General features: G+C 43.5%; 1 protein-coding gene across 9 annotated transcripts in view; it reads right to left on the bottom strand.

Annotated features, from left to right (window-relative positions):
- Nucleotides 1-308: 308 nt before the first annotated feature.
- Nucleotides 309-20,755, bottom strand: part of CATSPERE (catsper channel auxiliary subunit epsilon) — a 41,116-nt gene continuing 20,669 nt past the window's right edge. For 6 of the 9 annotated variants that reach the window (XM_038761447.1, XM_038761454.1, XM_038761451.1 and 3 more), the window contains 12 exons: nucleotides 19,201-19,643; nucleotides 18,317-18,375; nucleotides 16,642-16,717; nucleotides 14,321-14,373; nucleotides 11,627-11,680; nucleotides 10,355-10,388; nucleotides 10,189-10,268; nucleotides 7,577-7,676; nucleotides 4,915-5,001; nucleotides 4,338-4,495; nucleotides 3,407-3,460; nucleotides 309-1,505 (listed from right to left, as the gene is read on the bottom strand). In XM_038761447.1, the coding sequence (XP_038617375.1) occupies nucleotides 1,346-1,505; nucleotides 3,407-3,460; nucleotides 4,338-4,495; nucleotides 4,915-5,001; nucleotides 7,577-7,676; nucleotides 10,189-10,268; nucleotides 10,355-10,388; nucleotides 11,627-11,680; nucleotides 14,321-14,373; nucleotides 16,642-16,717; nucleotides 18,317-18,375; nucleotides 19,201-19,643 (1,358 nt within the window). In that variant the 3' untranslated portion in view covers nucleotides 309-1,345. Of the gene's footprint in view, nucleotides 1,506-3,406; nucleotides 3,461-4,337; nucleotides 4,496-4,914; nucleotides 5,002-7,576; nucleotides 7,677-10,188; nucleotides 10,269-10,354; nucleotides 10,389-11,626; nucleotides 11,681-14,320; nucleotides 14,374-16,641; nucleotides 16,718-18,316; nucleotides 18,376-19,200; nucleotides 19,644-20,755 lie in introns of those variants that run through there. The other 3 variants (XM_038761452.1, XR_005455075.1, XR_005455074.1) reach the window with 3 other exon arrangements.

Below are 20,755 nucleotides of genomic sequence, written 5' to 3'. Positions count from 1 at the left end.
GCTTACAACGAGTTTACAGTCCAGAGGGAGGAGACAGACAATAACAAAAATAAAGAGGTTACGGTTATGGACATAAGTGCCGTGGGGCTGAGGGAGGGGTGAGAAAAGGGAGGGACTCCAAGTGTAAGAAGAGGAAATGAGGGCTTAGTCAGGGACATGAATCCCCTTCCAGCTCCCATATTCAGACCGTCATCAAATCCCTTCAGTTCTTCCTCCACAACAGCTCCAGAATCCCGCCCTCCCATCCAAACAGCCACCATAGATCACTTATGGGAGGCCCAGGAAAAAACGTACAGTGTCAGTCAAACCATACATAAATTCTTTATTAAAAATACTTAAGTTATTCCAGACTTTAAATGCCATTTGTTAAATCCACAGGAATGATTCTATAACTGAAACAGTGAAAGATATAACAAATAGTTTTACACCTGAAAATGTTAACAGGAAAATACCAATTGATTGGAACAAATGGGATGTGATCGCTAAACATTTGAACAGTCTCACGGTCTCAAAAGGACTTTTTTTTCCCCCCAAGTTTTTATTCACAGCCTCAGTTTTTCATTATGGAGCATCTAGTGTTGATTCTTACAAATACAACACAAGACATTTCAACTGTGAATAGGTTTTCAAGGACACTCGCCAAATCTGTAGTGGACTAAAATCACAGAGCTTTAGAAATGCCCTGCTTTCACCCATCATATTTTCCCCGGCTACTCGTGGAACCCGGACCACAGAATATTCATGCAATGTTGTAAATGAACGTTTTTAGAATCTGACACTTTTGTACATAGAATTTTATCACTGTCTCGGAATAGCTCTGAGACAGGAGGAGAGAAGGCTAGAGGGGGAAATGGAAGGGAGAGGGCCAGCTAGAGGCTGCGGTATCCAGAGCAGAAAGAATGACTGAGAGAGTAGCAAATGCAAGAGATAACCAGAAAGATGATGAGAAACGGAAGGGGTAGACTATAATGGGGAGAGGATGAAGGGAGTGGAGTTGAGGGATACAAAGACCAAAAGAAGGAGAAAGTTAAAAATGGGAAGATGCAAGTGACAGGAGGAAAGGAACAGGAAAGAAAAAGTGGGGCCAGGGACCAGGGAGAAGTAAGAGAAGGATCTGGGAATAGGAGGAGACAATGCCGTGGGATGGACAGGGAGATACATGGAAGCCGGAGGAGACTGAACCCAACAGAGAAATGTTAAAATACCAAGCAACTGGCTGCTATTCGTTTGCCCTAACACTTATTCTGCATTATGCACATATACTTGTTTATTGAAAAACATCTTCCCTGGTTGTAAATAATGCTGAAAACACATTAACTAACAGCAAGGTTCTAACAGCAAGGTTTCAGTTTTCCGATGTGTTTTCCCCGTTTGTTTCGGTTGGAGTTTGGTCATCCAGATGATTTCGAAAAATGTTCACGTACTCTAAGTAACTCAGAGAGAGGCCAAATACAGTTCCCAGAAACAGACAGATAACGCAAAGTAAAACTATTGTGGGGTCTGGTCTGAAATAGAAACATGAGATGAGTAAATATCTGGCCCTTTCCATAGTCAGGTATTTTCTTGCACCCTAGTTCACAGAGGATGAAAGACAAGGGGTCTGCTCAACGAGTAGAGGCTTTTGGTGTGCTCTATGTTTCACTAACCTTTAAACAGGTTTCCAGATGAAGCACATTCATGACTAACCAAGAACTGGATCAATACTGTGGTTAGTTAAATATGATATCGTCCTTTAGAACGTAACAGCTATCTCTTCTGGGTGGACTAATAGCCAGAATGATCCAGGTCATCAGCCCTTTGGGGAACGGGAGTATTTTTGACAAGGTGATAACAGCTGGTTGGGCCTTAACAAAGGTCTTAATCTGAACTTCCCTGATTTTCAACCCTGGGCTCATGGAATTGCTTCAGGGGGAGCAAAGGGGAAGTCGTTTTTCTGGGCCGAAATTCCTTTTCCGGGGCCGCCGAAAAGGCCTCGTGTCTGTCGGCTCCAACTGGGTTAGTGGTTTGGGTGAAGGGCCAGAGCGGGATTGAATAAAAGCCCTGAGTCCAGATAGGGAGGTGCATGAGGTGTCACATGCCTTATGCCAGACCCCGGGGAGTAACGGGATTCTGTCGCCGGGACCGTTTTGCAAAAGAACGGAGGCTTCCCGCGGACCTAGACTGTTTCCCTAGGGTCTTTTTTTCCTCCTCCTCACGGGCAAGTGTGACGCCAGGCCCGACATCCAGTGCCAAGCCGCTGAGCTCGGCAATGTGTGTGCTCTGTGGCAGAGGGAAACCCGGTGCTGGAAATCCAAAATCAGACAGGAAAACACAGGGAAGCAGTGTGGCCTAGGGGATAAAGCACAGGTCTGGGAGCCAGAGGACCTGGGTTCTAATTTTGGCTCTGCCACTTGCCCTGCTGTGTGACCTTGGGCAAGTCGCTGAACTTCTCTGGACCTGTTTCCTCAACTGCGCTTTCCAACCCAACGCTTGACTCAGGCTGTTAATGGATTTATTCAATTTATTTGTTGAGTGCTTATTGTGGGCAGAGCACTGTACTAAGCGCTAGGGAGAGTATGAGACAACAATAAACAGATACATTCCCTGCCCACCAGGTGCCAATACTACAAAGCAAGGGCTTCAGGTCTACTTTGATGATTGTGGTACCTGTGGTAGTCTCCCTAGCGCTTAGTACAGTGCTCTGCACACAGTAAGCGCTCAATAAATACGATTAATTGACTGACTGACAGGAAGCACCTACTAAATGGCATTTAAAAAGAAAGTGTCCCAGGTCTGTGACCTCTTCTGCTCTTACACCGACCCACTGTGTGCTTTGGGTGGGCAAGACATTTTTCTTTTTTTGGCCCTTTCCACGTCTCCACCTCACCTCTGATCAGTGGGGCCAACTTGTACTTCCTAAGCGCTTAGTACAGTGCTCTGCACACAGTAAGCACTCAATAAATACGATTGATTGATTGATTAAGTGCCTACTATGGATTCAGCGCTATTCTAAGCGCTAGGGTAGAGACAAATTAAATCCATTTGGACAGAGCCCCTTGTCCCACATGGGGCTCACAGTCTAAGGAGGAGGGAGAACAGGTATTTAATCTCTATTTTACAGTTGAGGACACTGAGGCCCAGAGAGGTTCAGTGACTTGCCCAAGGTCACACAGCAAACAGTTGGTAGAGAGAGCTGGGATTAGAACCCAGTTCCTGATCCTCCCAGTTCCATGCTCTATTAGTATTATTTTTCTACTGCGTTTCAATAAGTTCTGCTTTAGGCTGTAGGGACCAAATTGGGTGTAGTTGTTGGATAAGGAAAAAGAGGTCGTGCCTACTAAAGAGGTTAAGCTAAACAGAGTACTTCTTGTTCCAACCCTTCCACCCCCATACTGTTGTTAAGGACTGATTAAATAATAAATATTACCTTTTAGCTAAGATAAAGGAATGTACTGCAAATGTAGCCGTTAGGTCACAGAAGCTACAAGAGAAAAGGCACCTGTTAAAAATGTACATGAATATAGAAAAGTACAAGTACAGTGCACATATGTCTCACAGTTTCCAATTTGGAGAATGCTGGGAACTCCAAATCAGCATTTGAAAACCATTAAAAACCCTATAGGCCCCTCGTGGGAATACCTGATCACCTCCCCAGCGCTTAGAACAGTGCCTTGCACATAGTAAGCGCTTAATAAATGCCATTAAAAAAACCCAATGCTTGAGGGATTGTCACTGTTTTCTGTTGTGTGGTACTTTCCCAAGTGCTTAGTACAGTGTTCTGCTCCATGTGGGACAGGGACGGTATTATCCAGCCTGATTAATTTGAATTCATTCATTCCTTCATTCAATCGTATTTACTGAGCGCTTACTGTGTGCAGAGCACTGTACTAAGCGCTTGGGAAGTACAAGTTGGCAACATATAGAGGCGGTCCCTACCCAACGGCGGGCTCACAGTCTAGAAGGGGGAGACAGACAACAAAACAAAACACGTTAACAAAATAAAATAAATGGAATAAATATGTGCAAATAAAGTAAATAGAGTAATAAATATGTACAAACATATATACATATATACAGGTGCTGTGGGGAAGGGAAGGAGGTAAGGCGGGAGGGGGGGATGGGGAGGGGGAGAAGGGGGTTCAGTCTGGGAAAGCCTCCTAATTTGAATCTAACCCAGCACTTAGAGAAGTGCTTGACCCATAGTAAGTTCTTAATAGATATCATAATAAGAGAGTCACAACTTGAGTGCTCAAGAGGCTCCCAATAAAACTCCCCAAATCATGTTCACACTATTTTCCCTTTGTCCCTAGAGCTGAAGAGGCTGGTTACCCGTTTGCTATAAACATATATAAAGTCACCTGTAATTTGGGTCTACTATCTTCACTTGGAACACAAAAAAGGCTTCGTAATCCTTGGGCCACACGATATAATTATAATTAGAAGAGTTTAAAATCTCATACGGTTGATTAAGGTTTCCTGGCTTTCCACTGGCCACAGAAAAACAGTGTCTGTAGTTCTGAATAGGGAGCGGTGAGAAAAATTTGTCGGTTAAAAATGCTGCTTTGGCAAAGTAACAGTAAATGGCATTCCTGTCTTATTGCACTTGTTAAAAACTGTTCTGGAATCAAACCTTTCTATAGTCTCTCATTTCATTGCATTGGGGCAACTATACAAACTGGTATATATAACTATATATATATATATATACTATATATAACTATATACATATAACTATATATAACTATATATATATAACTATACAAACTGGTATAGTTAGCAATTTAACCTCAATTCAGGTAATGCTTCCAGAATATAAATTGGGTGTGGGGATCCCTCCTTGTTAGGCAAACCCCTAAAACCACACCTAGTAGGCTTTATTTCTTCTCCAAAGTTTAATAAGCCAGTAACCTGTAAATCTAGGATTTCTTTTCTTACCTCGGGTCCCCATACTTTATCCAGTGGCAGGTGTGTGTTGGCTGCAATCATTGACGACCATGTCTGTGCTATGCTCATACATCCATTCTGTTAAGAGGATTATTTATAAAATTAAACAGGATTGATTTTCCTAAAAGGTGGTCTCGGGTTCTTGTTCTCTGCATGTAGTAGGGAAGCTCTCAATAAATACCATTAATTATACTCTACTATTTCCTCTATCCCTAATCTATTTTAATGTCTGCAACCCCATGAAGACCGTAAGCTCCTTGGAGGCCAGATTGGCGTCTACCAACTTTGTTGTTTGTACTTTTTCCCCAGTGCATAATGCACCGCTCTGCGCTAAGGAAGTGCTCAATAAATACCACTGATTGTTCGATCAGTCTAATGAACAAGCATGAGGCTATCTTGCAGCTGGAGACAATCTGCTGAATAACTAATTAACGTTATTATTACCAAAGTGCCACATAGAAACACAGTTCATTCATTCATTCAGTTGTATTTATTTAGCACTTGTGTGCAGAGCCCTGTACTAAACAGTTGGGAGAAGTGCAGCGCTTCGTACAGTGCCTGGCACATAGTAAGCGCTAAAAAAATACCATAGTCATCATTGTCATCATCATCATTTCCCCTGTGGAGGAAGACTAGGGCACAATTTACAGCAAACACTTTATTCCCTTCAAAAAGTCATAACCAACACAGGAGATCATAGGTTATCCTTTAGATAGGCCCACGTATTGAAGTTTAAAACCTCCTGGGGCTCTCTGACATTACAGTATATAGAGATTAACCGTCACTTGACCGCCAGAATCAAATCTCATTGCTGCAACCTCAAGGGGAACAAAAGAACAACTATTAAGCAGTATAAAAGCATTCATTTGAAATTCCACAAGCAACAAAATGGCCCTCCCTCACCGACATTATCAAAACTAATTGTGCCAATATGAGCACTTTCTCCCTCAAAAAAAAAATGTGCCAACCTCGGGCTATTGAAAATAACTCTCACAGTGTATTTCATTGCCATGAGAAACCAGGCTCAGATTTAATGTGGAGCATTCAGAAAAGCAGCATGGCCTAATGGATAGAGCACAGGCCTGGGAATCAGTAAGCTCGTCGTGGGCAGGGAATATTGTACTTTCCGAAGTGCTTAGTAGAGTGCTTTGCACACGGTAAGTGCTCAATAAATATGACTACATGAATGAATGAAGTGTCCTTGGTTCTAATGCCACTCCCTTCTGCATCCCTTCCCAGCCCCACAGCACTTATGTCTATATCTGTAATTGATTTATTTCTATTAATGTCTGTCTCCCTCCCTCTAGACTGCAAACTCGCTGCGGACAGTGAATGTGTCCGTTTATTATTGCATCATACTCTCCCAGGTGCTCAGTAAGTGCTCAGTAAATCCGATTGAATGAATTGAATGAATAATCCTGGCTTGGCCACTTGTTTGCTGTGTGACTTGGGCAAGTCACTTCACTTCTCTGAGCCCCGGTTCCCTCATCTGGAAAATGGGGATAAAGTCGATGACCCCTGTGTGGGACTTGGACTGTGCCCAACCTGATTAATCTTGTATCAACCCCAGTGCTCAGTACGGTGCCTGGCACATAGTCAACACTTGTTAAATACCATTTAAAAGAAGAAGAAAAAAAAAGAAAAGGCAGTAACAGGGAAGGTATTTTTATTTCTACCAGCTCTGCTGCCCAGTTGGGAGTTTGTTCAGGGAGAGTGGGGACAAATTTCCTTCCCCCTTTCACTAGAGTGAAGGTAGTTAAGTGGGCAGCTATCAATTAATCAATCATCTAAGCACTTAGAACAGTGCTTTGTACATAGTAAGTGCTTAATAAATGCCATTATTATTATTATCTAAGGCCACTGCACTGTCACTTTTTTCTATGTTGAAGCTGCATAAGGCACCTGGCCATATGGTGTACATGGCATCCACGGTCTCCAGGGTAGCATGCTGGAAAGGGATGAAGAATTTACTTTATTTTCCTCTCCTTGGGAACCCATTATGATCTGATGCACATCCAGCTCAGTGAAATTGCAGGATTGGAAATTCGAAATTCTGGAACTGTCGGGCCTCGACAGGCTGATGCTTAATGAATATTTGGGGGCTCCATTCTGCTTAACTTTAGGCAGTGGCTGAGTGCTCAGGGCCAAATCAATGCTATTTTGGAGGGAGAAACCACCTCAAGCCCACACACTGCTAAAAGCACAAATGGACAACAGAAGGGGATTTCAACTGCTTTTTCTTTTGTCATGTTTTTTGGGGGCTTGGCTTTGAGCTGTTGTTTTGGGCTACAGCATATAGGTTGTTTTTTTTTTAATATGATTTCATGCTTGCATGCCTCCTGCATATCTTCAACTTCCTGCAGGCAGATATAAAATGACTCCCTCTAGCAGGATCCGCCACCAAAATGGCAAATCTACCACTATACCTGCTTTGTTCCTAACAAACTTTTAGAGGAATTTTGCCCCATAGAGATTTCATAGGATGGAAATCTGTGTTTTCAATAAAACAGCTAGGTTCTACTTTAGAAAAATTGTGATATAGATTAATAAGGGAAAGGCACACTCACAATTGTACATGTCAATGTGACTATATACATAAAACATCTACCAAGTGACTCTACTTCAACATTACTTCAATAAAAAGATGCCATACATCATTCATGGTTGAATTAAAGCTGTAATCATTTCTTCCATATATATCCCAGATGATGAAATTTGCCTTGACTCTTTCGACAAATTGTTTTCCTTCGTATCTAAGGAAAAGTATGCACACACAAGAAAGGATGGCTTAGTATAATCAGTTTGGGCACTCTGCCACTTGTCTGCCGTGTGACCTTGGGCAAGCCACTTAACTTCTCTGGGCCTCAGTTCCCTCATCTGGAAAATAATAATAATAATGGCATTTATTAAGCGCTTACTATGTGCAAAGCACTGTTCTAAGCGCTGGGGAGGTTACAGGATGAACATGTTGTCCCATGGGGGGCTCACAGTCTTCATCCCCATTTGACAGATGAGGTAACAGGCACAGAGAAGTGAAGTGACTTGCCCAAAGTCACACAGCTGACAAGTGGCGGAGCTGGGATTTGAACCCATGACCTCTGACTTCAAAGCCTGGGCTCTTTCCACTGAGCCACGCTGCTAATCCCCAGCCACGATGGGGATTAGGACTGTGAACCCCATGTGGGACGGGGACTATGTCCAACCTACTTTGCTGGTATCTACCCCAGTGCTTAGTATAGTGGCTGGTACATAGTAAGCGCTTCACAAATACCACAATTATTATTATTATCATTAGAATAATCTCAATGCCTGAGTTTCAACTTGTTGCTGGGAGATGAATAGCAGTGAGAAAGGGAGAGAGAGAGAGAGATAAGGCTTCTGTGGTGTAGCTGTGCAGTATCGAAGGATCGACTAGCCAGAAGAATCCCAAGATTCTGCCGGCCGCCTGCATCCACGTTAGGAATTAATTAAAGCCCCTTCCCTCCCTCATCCAAATTTGTAACTGAGGAGGTTGGGATAGAAGGGACTGTTACAGCGGGGGTTAGCCCAGTAGCTGGGGTTAGCCCAGAGAAGCAGTGTGGCTCAATGGAAAGAGCACGGGTTTGGGAGTCAGAGGTCATGGGTTCAAATCCCGGCTCGGCCAGTTGTCAGCTGTGTGACTTTGGGCGAGTCACTTCACTTCTCTGGGCCTCAGTTCCCTCATCTGTAAAACGGGGATTATGACTGTGAGCCCCACGTGGGACAACCTGATCACGTTGTATCCTCCCCAGCGCTTAGAACAGTGCTTTGCACATAGTAAGCGCTTAACAAATGCCATTATTATTACTATTGTTATTATCCATTAATCGGTGGTATGTACTGAATGGTCACTCTGAGCAAGGCAATGTACTAAGCGTTGGGGCAGAGCCCTGTCTCCCACCCAGAGCGGGGGGGTCTGTGGTGGCAGTGGCAGAAGAAGCTGGATCTGAGCAAGAGCAAGGATTTCCTGCTGTTTAGCTGCTGCCGCCATGTTCTCGGGGGCTGAATTTGCCAACTTGTACTTCCCAAGCACTTAGTACAGTGCTCTGCACACAATAAGTGCTCAATAAATACGATCGATTGATTGAATTTGACTTCTGAAGTCTGCTAGCATGTTTGGCTACCCAAGGTCCCTGGTGAGAATTGGGTGCCTAGTGCCCCAGTTTTTTTTTCCTAGCTCTTTGCCCCCCTCTTCCCCCTCTCGCTTCACCCTGACTCTTAAGCTCTCCCTCTCCCTGTCCTGGCTTTTTCCTCCCCCCCAGTCCTAATCTTGGATACTGGCTCCCCCCTTATTTAAACCTTGCCCCCATCAAGCTCTCCTCTCAGAACTTCAGAATTTGTCGCTGTCTTGCTTAAATGTGGTCAGTGAATGTTGAGGGTGCCACAGCCCGGAGATTAAAGGCCTAGAACTGATGGGCTGCCTGGTTAAGGCATGTTAAATCTCGCTGTGGGCAGGGAATGACACTGGGGTTTTTTTGTGTCATTCGTTCATTCAATCATGTTTATTGAGCGCTTACTGTGTGCAGAGCACTGTACTAAGTGCTTGAGAAGTACAAACGGCAATCTATAGAGACGGTCCCTACCCAACAACGGGCTCGCAGTCTAGAAGGCGGGGGGGACAGACAACAAAACAAAACAACTTGACAGGTGTCAATACCATCAGAATAGATGTCGTACGTTCCCAAATGCTTAGTACAGTGCTCTGCATACAGTAAACGCTCAAAAAATACGATTGAATGAATGAAGGAATAGAATTTAGCACCAACCCTAAGCCTAATACCACAAAAACAAACAAAATGTAGGACACAAAAAATGTGGTTACCAGAGGCAAGCTCTCATCTGATCATTTTAAGTTTGATTGAAAATTCGGTTCGCAATGATTAATTAACTTATTTCAAATACTCGGATTTGAAATACTCCAGATCAATCAGAAGAATCAATCAGAAGAAGCAGCATGGCTCAGTGGAAAGAGCCCGGGCTTGGGAGTCAGAGGTCATGGGTTCTAATCCTGGCTCCGCCACTTGTCAGCTGTGTGACCTTGGGCACACAGTCACAACTTCTCTGAGCCTCAGTAACCTCATCTGTAAAATGGGGATGAAGACTGTGAGCCCTACGTGGGACAACCTGATTACCTTGTACCTCCCCCAGTGCTTAGAACAGTGCTTTGCACATGGTAAGCGCTTAATAAATACCAACATTATTATTATTATTATTATCAACCTGAAAAGTGTCTAAAAATTTACTTACAACTCAATAATAGGTTGGAAATACTGTCCCCAGTGGAATTTCATTGGACAACCATATTTTTTCAGATCATAGATAAAATTCTGGAAAAGAGAAGATATTTCTGTTCATTCATCATTATTTATTTAGTTCAGATTTTTTTCTTTAAATAAATCCTCATTTCACTTACCAGGTCTTGATTTGGTCTGTGGCGCAGATGCAACCTAGCACAGAGGAGATCATTTTTTTTGCTGATTTTTACTTTTTTTGAAAAAAAAAAAACGAAAACCTGCCCTCTAGTCTTAAATGAGTTTTAAAAATGTATTATTTAATTATTACTGATGATTTAATTGAACAGGTTTCAAACGATGTCTCCCAACACACGGGTCTTTTATTTTGGTGTTGTTCACCAAAGGTATTTGCCCCATCAACTCATTACAGCTAGGTGAAGATCAGAGAATGCAGTAGTATAAGAACTTTCCCAAGCAGGATGGCCTAGTAGATAGAGCAAGGGCCTGGAAATCAGAAGGACCTGGGTTCTAATCACAGCTCCTCCACCGGTCTGCTGTGTGACCTTGGGCAAATCACTTCTCAGTGCCTCGGTTACCTCATTTGTAAAATAGGTATTGAGACCGTGAGCCCCATGTGGGACACGGACTGTGTCCAACCTGATTAATCAATCAATCGTACTTATTGAGCGCTTACTGTGTGCAGAGCACTGTACTAAGCGCTTAGTAACTTGTATCTACCCCAGCACTCACTGCCAGGCACTGTACCAAGCTCTGGAGTAGATACAAGCTAATCAGGTTGGACACAGTCCATGTCCCACGAGGGGCCTCACGGTCTTACTCCCCATTTTGCAGGTGAGGGAACTGAGGCCAGGAGAAGTGACGTGACTTGCCCAAAGTCATGCAGCAGACAGAGGAGTGGGATTAGAACCCGGGTCTTCCTGCCTCCCAGCCCTGTGCTCAATCCACCAGCCCAAACTGCTTCTCTGTTTTTACAGTGCAGTGCAGAGAATCCACTCTCCCAGGACCCAAGGGTGGAAGACATTCTTTGGAGTTCTCCTTTCTGCTCCTCTTGCCTTCAGGCATAAGCGACCGTCGACAGAGGAGAACCTCATCCTGAAACTAGCTTTGTCTCTCTTGTTTGCTCCTCATCGACCAGGGGAGACAGCTGGCCTAGTGACCGTGACATTATCAATTCCAGGACAATAACTGGCCACTTTTCCATCAGCGCAATGGCTCCCCGCCTTCCCATGACCCCTTCACGGCTGCTCACCGGGGAGTGGCGGTGACTAGGAAGGGCAGCGATGACCTGAGAATAATATATATATTTTGCGTGTCCAGTTAGGCCCTCTAGAATAGAAGCTGAAGGGCAGAGACTAAACCTACAACTCCCCAGGGTGTCTAGTCCAACCACTTAGCTATTTAGATTCCCATAAAAAATAAACATTTCTTACTTCGAAATGCTGACATGATAATTTTCATACTGGGTACAATTTTCTTTTCGCACACTGCAAAAAAGAGAGTGAAAGAACGCTGAAAAGAATTGTAACATACAGCTCTCAATCAGGGATTGAATAATTTAACTCACCACTCCATTTTTCAGTTGGGTCAGAGGAGAAACAAATTCATGGAATTTTCCTCGTAGCTGCTGACGGTGCATACATGCTCTTTTGGGAGTTGCGCTAGTCCTTTCTACTTACTGGGCTATTATCCACTGTAAAAATGCCCCGCTTTAAGTTAAAAGTTCCTAATTTGTTGAGATTTTGGAGGGGAATAGAACCTCTCTGCTATCAGGATCACTGCCAGCTGCTTTTTTTTAAGGTATTTGTTAAGCGCTTACTAGGTGCCGGGCACTGAACTAAGCGCTGGAGTAGATACAAGCTCATCGGGTTGGACACAGTCCATGTCATCATCATCATCAATCGTATTTATTGAGCGCTTACTGTGTGCAGAGCACTGTACTAAGCGCTTGGGAAGTACAAGTTGGCAACATATAGAGACAGTCCCTACCCAACAGTGGGCTCACAGTCTTAAAGGGGGAGACAGAACAAAACCAAATATACTAACAAAATAAAATAAATAGAATAGATATGTACAAGTAAAATAAATAAATTATTTATTTATTAAATAAAATATATTTATTAAATAAATAAATGTCCCACGTGGGGCTCATAGTCTTCAGTCCCATTTTACAGATGAGGTAACTGAGGTCCGGAGAAGTGAAGTGACTTGCCCGAGGTGACACAGCAGACAAGAGACGGAGCCAGGATTAGAACCCAGGTCCTTCTGACTCCCAGGTTGGTGCGCTATCCACTACGCCACACTGCTTCTGCCGACCCAACTTGCCCCCAAATGACGGGGGCACTTTCGGGGCAGTAGGTGGTTTAAAAGACTGTGGAGAGCAGAGAACTGAGTGTTGGAAACTTGAATCTTAGCAGAGATGAGTTGTGGGAGGTATTTCGAGCCATGGATCCTGGGTAAGGAACACTGGCTTAATTCATACCTCTTTTTCCACAGAGCATGGCAATCTCTCAATTCTGAACAACTATCCCAGCCTGCCATCCTACCCCTAGGACTGTCTTCCCGTCCCTAGACTAAACTAAACCCAGACATCCCGGCTACCCTAGCCTTCCACGATCCATTCATTCATGCAATCGTACTAAGTGCTTACTGCGTGCGAAGCAATGTACTAAGCGCTTGGGAGAGTATGTTACAACAGTCAACAGACGCAGTCCCTGACCACAACGGACCACAACAGCGTGGTGTACTGGAAAGAGTCAGAGGACCTGGGTTCTAATATTGGCTCACCCCCACTTGTCACTTGACAAGTCACTTGACTTCTCAGGGCCTCAGTTACATCATCTGTAAAATGGGGATTAAGAAAGTGAGCCCCACATGGGACAGGGACTGTGTCCAACCCAATTTTCTTGTATCCACCCTGGCGCTCACCCTCATTGCTTATTTCTGCACCTGAACCCTTATGATTCAGCATTACTGGAGGAACTTCTAAAATTGAACCAAATGAATTCGCTATCAACTGTCACTTCCAACTAACACTTGTCAGTTTCACTGCTTGGCAAAATTGTTATTCTCTTCATTGGCTCCCTTGCTCAGAAACCACATTTCCTGTTTCCAACCTTCATCACCTTCCTAAAAGCCTCCAATTCTCCCTTCCTTCTGCTCTATGGACTTGGCACTCTTCCAAAGAAGATTTTACATAGTGCTTCTCAACATTTTTTGTGGGGAGTGGGGCGGGGGGAAGAGTTTATCACTTTCAAAGAATAGTCTTTCATATGCTAGATGAGAGAGGAGAGGAGACAGTTGGGAATTTTCTTTTCCTTCCCTGGGAATAGATATAGACTACTGAAAATATGTATGTCTAAACTGCCTTTTCATTCCCTCCCACTCTCTTTCCCTTTAAATCAATGCAGGAGAGGTGAGGATTGGGGGTGCCAAAAGAATGACATTCCAGTCTTTGACTTTTTCCTCCTGTTTTCTCACTCTCATCTGTGTTTGGGTGGTACCTCCCTTCATTCCACAAACTACCCTTAGGAATGGAAGCAGCCGTGTGACCTAATGGATAGAGCACGGACCACACACACACGGGTCCAGGCAAAGTTGCCCCTCGCCCGTTGCAATAGAGCTCTTCTTTAGGCAGTTGCCAGCCACGGGCAGCTGGTGGAAACTTAACTGGTGGGTTCATCTCGTCTCTGGTACTGTCTGCCCTAGTAATAATCACCTGTAATCAAAGCTCGGTAACCATCATCATCAACATCACTATTTTATTGAATACTGCTAACTACCACTCATTTTAGCCAAGTGTTTTTAACCTGGGGGAAGGCCAAAAGAGAAGAGAAGCAGCACAGCCTAGAAGCCAGAGCATATGGGCTTGGGACTCAGAGACTGTGGGTTCTAATTCTGCCTCTGCCACTTGTCTGCTGTGTGACCTTGGGCACGCCACTTAACTTTTCTGGGCCTCAGTTACCTTATCTGTAAAAATGGGGATGAAGACTGTGAGCCCCACGTGGGACAATCTGATTACCTTGTATCTACCCCAGTGCTTAGTACGGTGGTTGGCACGTAGTAAGCACTTGACAAATACCATTATTATTATTATTATTATATATAAAACAAAAAGACCAACTTACCCTTTAACTGTGATGTACCTTTTTGGATTGCAACCAACATATATTGTAGACACCTGGTAAAGAAGCACACTCAAATGGCAAGGACTCTCTGTAAACTGAACCCTTCCTGGGATATTGCTGGAACCCAAGAAACACGGAAAACAGAAAGCCCTACTCAGGGGTGTCAGGGGTTGGGGGTGAGGGAGAAGGGGCAGCCATTTGTGCAATTAGTCGGAAATGTATCTGGTTTTGTCTCTCCACCCTGCTTTTTCTCCTGGTTCCTCGCACGGTTTCCCGCCATGGTAACTGAGAAGCAGTGTGGCCTAATGGAAAGAGCACGGGCCTCTGCCACTTGTCTGCTGTGCGACCTTGAGCGAGTCACTTCATTTCTCTGGGCCTTAGTTCCCTCATCTGTGAAATGGGGATTAAGACTGTGAGCCCCAGGTGGGACAGGGATTGTGTCCAACCTGGTTAGCTTGTACATAGAGAAGAAGCGTGGCTTCATCTGATGTATATCTATATCTATAATTCTATTTATCTATTTTGATGCTATTGTTGCCCGTCTACTTGTTTTGTTTTGTTGTCTGTCTCCCCCTTCTAGACTGTGAGCCTGCTGTTGGGTAGGGATTGTCTCTATCTGTTACTGAATTGTACTTTTCAAGAGCTTAGTTACTCTGCACACAGTAAGTGCTCAATAAATATGATTCAATGAATGAAAAGAACACAGACCTGGGAGTTAGAGGACACGGGCTCTAATCCCGGCTCTGCCACTTGTCTGCTGTGTGACCTTGGGCAAGCCACTTAACTTCTCTGTGCGTCAGTTACCTCCTCTGCAAGATGGGCATTAAGACTATGAGCCCCTCGTGGGACGACCCAATTACCTTGCACTTACCCTAGTGCTTAGAGCAGTGCTTGGCACATAGTAAGCGCTTAACAAATACCATAATTATTATTATTATCACCTATCTCAATGCTTAGGAAAGTGCTTGACATGTAGTAAGCGCTTAATGAATACCATCATTATTATTATTATCCCCTTGGTTTCATGGATTCCTCCTCTGGCAAATCTCTGTCTGCTCACTAGTTCTCTCCCTCACTGGGTGAACACAGTCCTGCCTGCACTCCTTGCTTCTCCTAAACCCACTTCCTACCTATTACCCACCTACGACCCCCTTACTCACATTGTCCCCAGGGTCTAGAATTTCTCTGACCCCCACACCCACCAACTCTCAAACCTCCTCACCTTGTCAGTCATCAGTCGTATTGATTGAGCACTTACTGTGTGCAGAGCACTGTACTAAGCACTTGGGAGAGTACGCAAGAACAATATAACAGACATATTCCCTGCCCACGACGAGTTTACAGTCTCGAAGCCCTCCTAAAATCGCACTTCCTCCCACAAGCCTTCCCCTCCTAATCATCAGTGTCCCCAGATCTAAAGCTGCCTTTTATTTATTTACTGATACCCTGCCTCAGGACTTGCGTGGCTGAATGCCCAATTTGATGAATTCTAATTCCACTGCTCGTGAATAGCTCTACATCAGTCTTTCTTGTTAGAATCTAAACTTCTTGTGGGGTGGAAAAATGCCTTGTGCTTCTGTTGTACTTTGCAAAAACTTAGTATAGTTCACTGCATTTAGCGGGCACTCAAAAACCATTACGACTTCAATGACTCTTCCTCCTCCTGCTACTATTACTGTTTCTTGGCCCAGAAGAATTTAGAGTCTTATGCAACTTAGCGATTGTATGGAACACTTTCACCTCCTGATCACGTATGAAACTGTTAGAAAAAAGTGGCCAACACAGCAATCCCTAGGGGACTCCCTATTTGCAGGTCTCCATCCTGAAAAGGAGCCATTTGTCTTTCTCCTTCATTTCCTATCTCTTTTCTGTCGATGACAGTACACCTTCATGAGAATTCAGGTCTTTTTTTTAAAAAATCTTTAGGGTGGAACTTTGTCAAAGACCTTTGGAAAATTTAAGCACATAGCCACTAATTCCCCTGTGTCTGCATATTTATTGAACCCCTCAAAGAACTGCTTAGCACATAGTACAGTGTCTGACACATAGCATGCACTTAAAAAATACCATTAAATAAGAATTTTTTTTAAAAAAACCAACCCAGCAGATCAGAGAAGCATGATTTTCCTTTACAGAAACAATGTTCCCTTTCGCCCAAAAGGATGCATTTGTCCAAGTGCTCACTGATTCTACACTGAATTCTAGATTTTACTCACTTGTCAGGTGTAGAAATGAGATTTTTCGGTATGTAATTCTCTGGGTCACCTTCACATCCTATTTTTGTTGAGGGGAGTTACTGTGACCAATATCTCTACACTTACCTTGTTGAGCAAAATACATCTTTTCCCCATCGTACTTGGTATCACTGCAAATGACAAAATGCCACTGTTTTTCTGCCTAGAAGGAAAAAGAAGTACCCATTCAAATTAATCATAGAATTGAAAGGTCACTACTTTGCGACATCATTTATATTTCGTTCAAGACCCTGACTCTTATAAAGTCACTCTAGAAGGGGCAGCAATTATTTTTGCCTTGGGTCTCCTCGATCAAGGGTCGAAGGTTGGATGTGGTTATTTTTGGGGTGGTCATTTTATGGAAGGCTGGACATCTTCTAAACTCTCCCTCTGACTGGATCAACGGGGGATTAGAATCCTCCATGGGCTGGATTTGGGAAGCCCAAACCATCTTCAACCGTGAACCTGTTCATAGCTGAGTTTTGTCAAAATTCAAGGTCTCCCTGAAGTGGCTGATGTTGGGAACCTGAATTTTGAACTGGATGGACAATCAGTCTGACCCGGTAAAGCCATTTCTTATCTCTCTTTTTCAATAGTATTTGTTAAGCGTTTACTAAGGGGCAGGCACTGTACTAAGCTCTGGGGGATGATACAAGCCAATCAGATTGGACACAGTCCACGTCCCACATGGGGCTCCCAGTCTTAATCCCCCATTTTACAGAGGAGGGAACTGAGGTCCAGAAAAGTGAAGTGACTTTGCTCAAAGTCACACAGTAGACAAGTGGCAGATCCAGGATTAGAACCCAGATCTTTCTGTCTCCCAGGCTGGTGCTCTATTCACCAGCAATGCTGCTTCTCAATCTTCCAGCGTTCACATCTAGTTCCACATTTCACCATGGTTTCACTGTAAAAGGCTCAGACAGCAATGTTGCTACTGACAGGAGCAGGGGCGGAATGGATTCCCGAGCCCGAAATGGCCCTCAGGGGTTTGACTTTATCTAAATCTGCCGTCAACCTCCTCCCTGTCATATTTCCCTGTGGAAATGTGGTTCAGAATGTAGAATTACCGGAGAAAAGTAAGCCATTTCATCAGAAGCAGCATCATCAGTGGTATTTACTGAGTGCTATGTGCAGAGCACTGTACTAAGCACTTGGGAGAGTACAATACAATAGAGTTAATGTCCCACCTGATTAACTTGAATCCACCCCTGAGGTTAGAACAGTGCTTAACACACAGTGAGCACTTAAAAAATACAATAAAAAAAGAGAAAAAAGTGACATGCCCAATGTAACACAGCAGCCCATTGACAGATCCGGGACTCAGACATGGGTTTCCTCCCACCTTCTTCCTGGCTCTTGTCTATTTATTATTCTGGTCCCAAGTGCTGGATACAGTGCTCTTCACACACAGAAGGTGCACGATAAATGTCCTCCTTTCCCTCATTCCTCCCTTCTTCATCACTTTTACTTTGGTTGAAAAATGGCTTAGTACACTCGTTTGGTTATCTACACAGATGTTTGCTTCTTGGGGATTTTCAGAGCTGTAGCGAATTGCTTTTGACTTTTAAAGCCCAACAAAATTATCGTCCCTTTGAAGTTGGGGCTAGCAGTATGGAAGGGCATGCTCTTAATATTTTCAGATTGAAGATCCAGCTAAAGAGGTTATTCAATTAAATGAAATCTGTTCTCTAATTTTTGCTATTATTTATATTTTCGAAGTAGCATAATGACTCTAGGTTTTTTTTTTAAAAATGATACTTACTGGAGTTCTGTGTAATTATCTACTTGTTCATAGTTTTCATCCTGGAAAAATTTTAGAGTCTGAAAATACAACAAAATCAGTGGTTTTTGTAAATGGTCTTCTCAGCTAGGGAAGTTCTAAAATTGCTCCCAGACTTAATAATATGTGGCCTGTAATTCTCAGGAATTCTTGAGAAGGGGTAAGCTACTGACTCAGCCTTGCTTCTCTCCCATCCCATTTCATTTCCGGTCCCATTTCCTCCTCTGCTATTCATTCATTCATTCAATCAATCGTATTTATGGAGCACTTGCTGTATGCAGAGCACTGTACTAAGCACTTGGGAGAGGACAATGTAACATTCAACTGTATTTATTGAGCGTTTGCTGTGTGCAGAGCACTATACTAAGCGCTTGGGAGAGTACAACACAACAATAAACAGACACATTCCTTGCCCACAAACAGCTTACAGTCTCCCAGATAAACCTGCTCCTAAAATGCACCTTTCCTCTCTGTTCTACTCCACGGGTGGCCCAGTGGATAGTGCGTAAGCCTGGGAGTCAGAAGGACCTGGGTTCTAGTCCTGGCTCCGCCACTTGTCCGCTGTGTGACTTTGGGCAAATCATTTAACTTCTCTGTACCTCAGTTCCCTCAGCTGTAAAATGGGGATTAAGACTGTGAGCCCCATGTGGGACAGGAACTGTGTCCAATTCGATTTGCTCGTAACCACCTCAGTGCTTAGAACTGTTCCTGGCACATAGTAAGTGCACATGTAACAAATACTACAATTATCATTAGAATTAAGGTGATAAAATAATCATATAGGATTACAAAGAAGCATATTCCAAGTTATAAAGTTATATAGTAATTAGATCATACAAATGTAAAAGCTTTTAAGTTTAACCTACCAGATTTTTAGTACAGATTCCTAAAACTATCTCATATTCCTCGTTTCTGTCTTCCTTTAATATTTTTGGTCCGTAGACTTCCACGACTACAGATAAACCAAGAAGCTCTGGATAGACTATTTGAGCCCAGAAGATCAGGTAATTGCTCTTGTCCATAAAATAAAAATATGAGTTGATATTGTGGTGAAACAGTATGTATGGACAAGTATCCTCTGTATTTTGCGTAGAACTAAATATTTCTAAAGTTAATGGATATGTCTCCCGAATTACTGTGTCACTGCCATTAATACTCAGGATAAACAGGTCACCAGTTGGGTTTACATAAAGCGCGGTCTTTTTATCTTTGTGAACCCATGGATGGAGTTTCACCGTCACTTTCATTCCACATTTAAGATGAAACATCTGGTTGAATTTTGTCTTTATGATGACATTCCCGTAGTAATCTGAAATAAAAAGAGAAATTACTCTTATCTATTTTTATACAGGACCCTATACAACTGTGTGCCCTGGCATATTTTTCAAAAAGGAATTTTTGGGCAAAAAAAAAAAAGCCTTCTTTTTGGCCTGAATCTTCCGGAGGCAAACCTAATGGTATATGCTTTTTTTTTTTAGCAGGAATTATGCCATACAAGCCAAATTAAAATTGTGGAACCACAGGTCACAAACTAGGTCTCAATCAATCAATCAATCAATCAATCGTATTTATTGAGTGCTTACTGTGTGCAGAGCACTGTACTAAGCGCTTGGGAAGTACAAGTTGGCAACATATAGAGACAGTCCCTACCCAACAGTGGGCTCACAGTCTAAAAGGGAGTCTAAAAGTGGGCTCACAGTCTCACTGCCCAGCCTGGACACCCTGCCATCAGTTTATTTGCCTGACTGACAGACTGCATTTCAAGTTTTCTTTTTTTTCCCCCCTTACTTCCGGAGTTAGAATCCAGGTCCTCTGACCTCCAGGCCTGAGCTCTATTCACTAATTATTATTATTTTGGTGTTTGTTAAGCGCTTACTATGTGCCAAAGCACTGTTCTAAGCACCGGGGTAGATACAAGGTAATAAAGTTGGACACAGCCCGTGTCCTGCATGGGGCTCACAGTTTTAATCTCCATTTTACAGATGAGGTAGCTGAGGCACAGAGAAGCGAAGTGACTTGCTCAAGGTCACACAGCAGACAAGTTTTGTTCTCTGTCTCCCCCTTTTAGCCTGTGAGCCCACTGTTGGGTAGGGACTGTCTCTATATGTTGCCAATTTGTACTTCCCAAGCGCTTACTTAGTACAGTGCTCTGCACACAGTAAGCGCTCAATAAATACGATTGATGATGATGAAGTGGCAGAGCCGGGACTAGAGCCCACGTCCTCTGGCTCTCAAGCTGTGCTCTTTCCACCCAGACTGATGGATTGCTTGAACTCCCTGGGCAGCGGCTCTCTCTCTCAATCAGGAAGATCCTCGGTCCGATCAGGAGGGGTGCTCAAGGTCGCACTCGAAAGCCAAACGGATAATAACAATTGCAACTGTGGCGGTTGCTCAGCGCTTACTACGTGTCAAGCACCGTAC

Source organism: Tachyglossus aculeatus, chromosome 19 (assembly GCF_015852505.1).
Source record: "Tachyglossus aculeatus isolate mTacAcu1 chromosome 19, mTacAcu1.pri, whole genome shotgun sequence".
Taxonomy (NCBI): Eukaryota; Metazoa; Chordata; class Mammalia; order Monotremata; family Tachyglossidae; genus Tachyglossus; species Tachyglossus aculeatus.
Note: the sequence above shows the minus strand (reverse complement) of the source record. Positions and strands in the feature narration are given on the sequence as shown.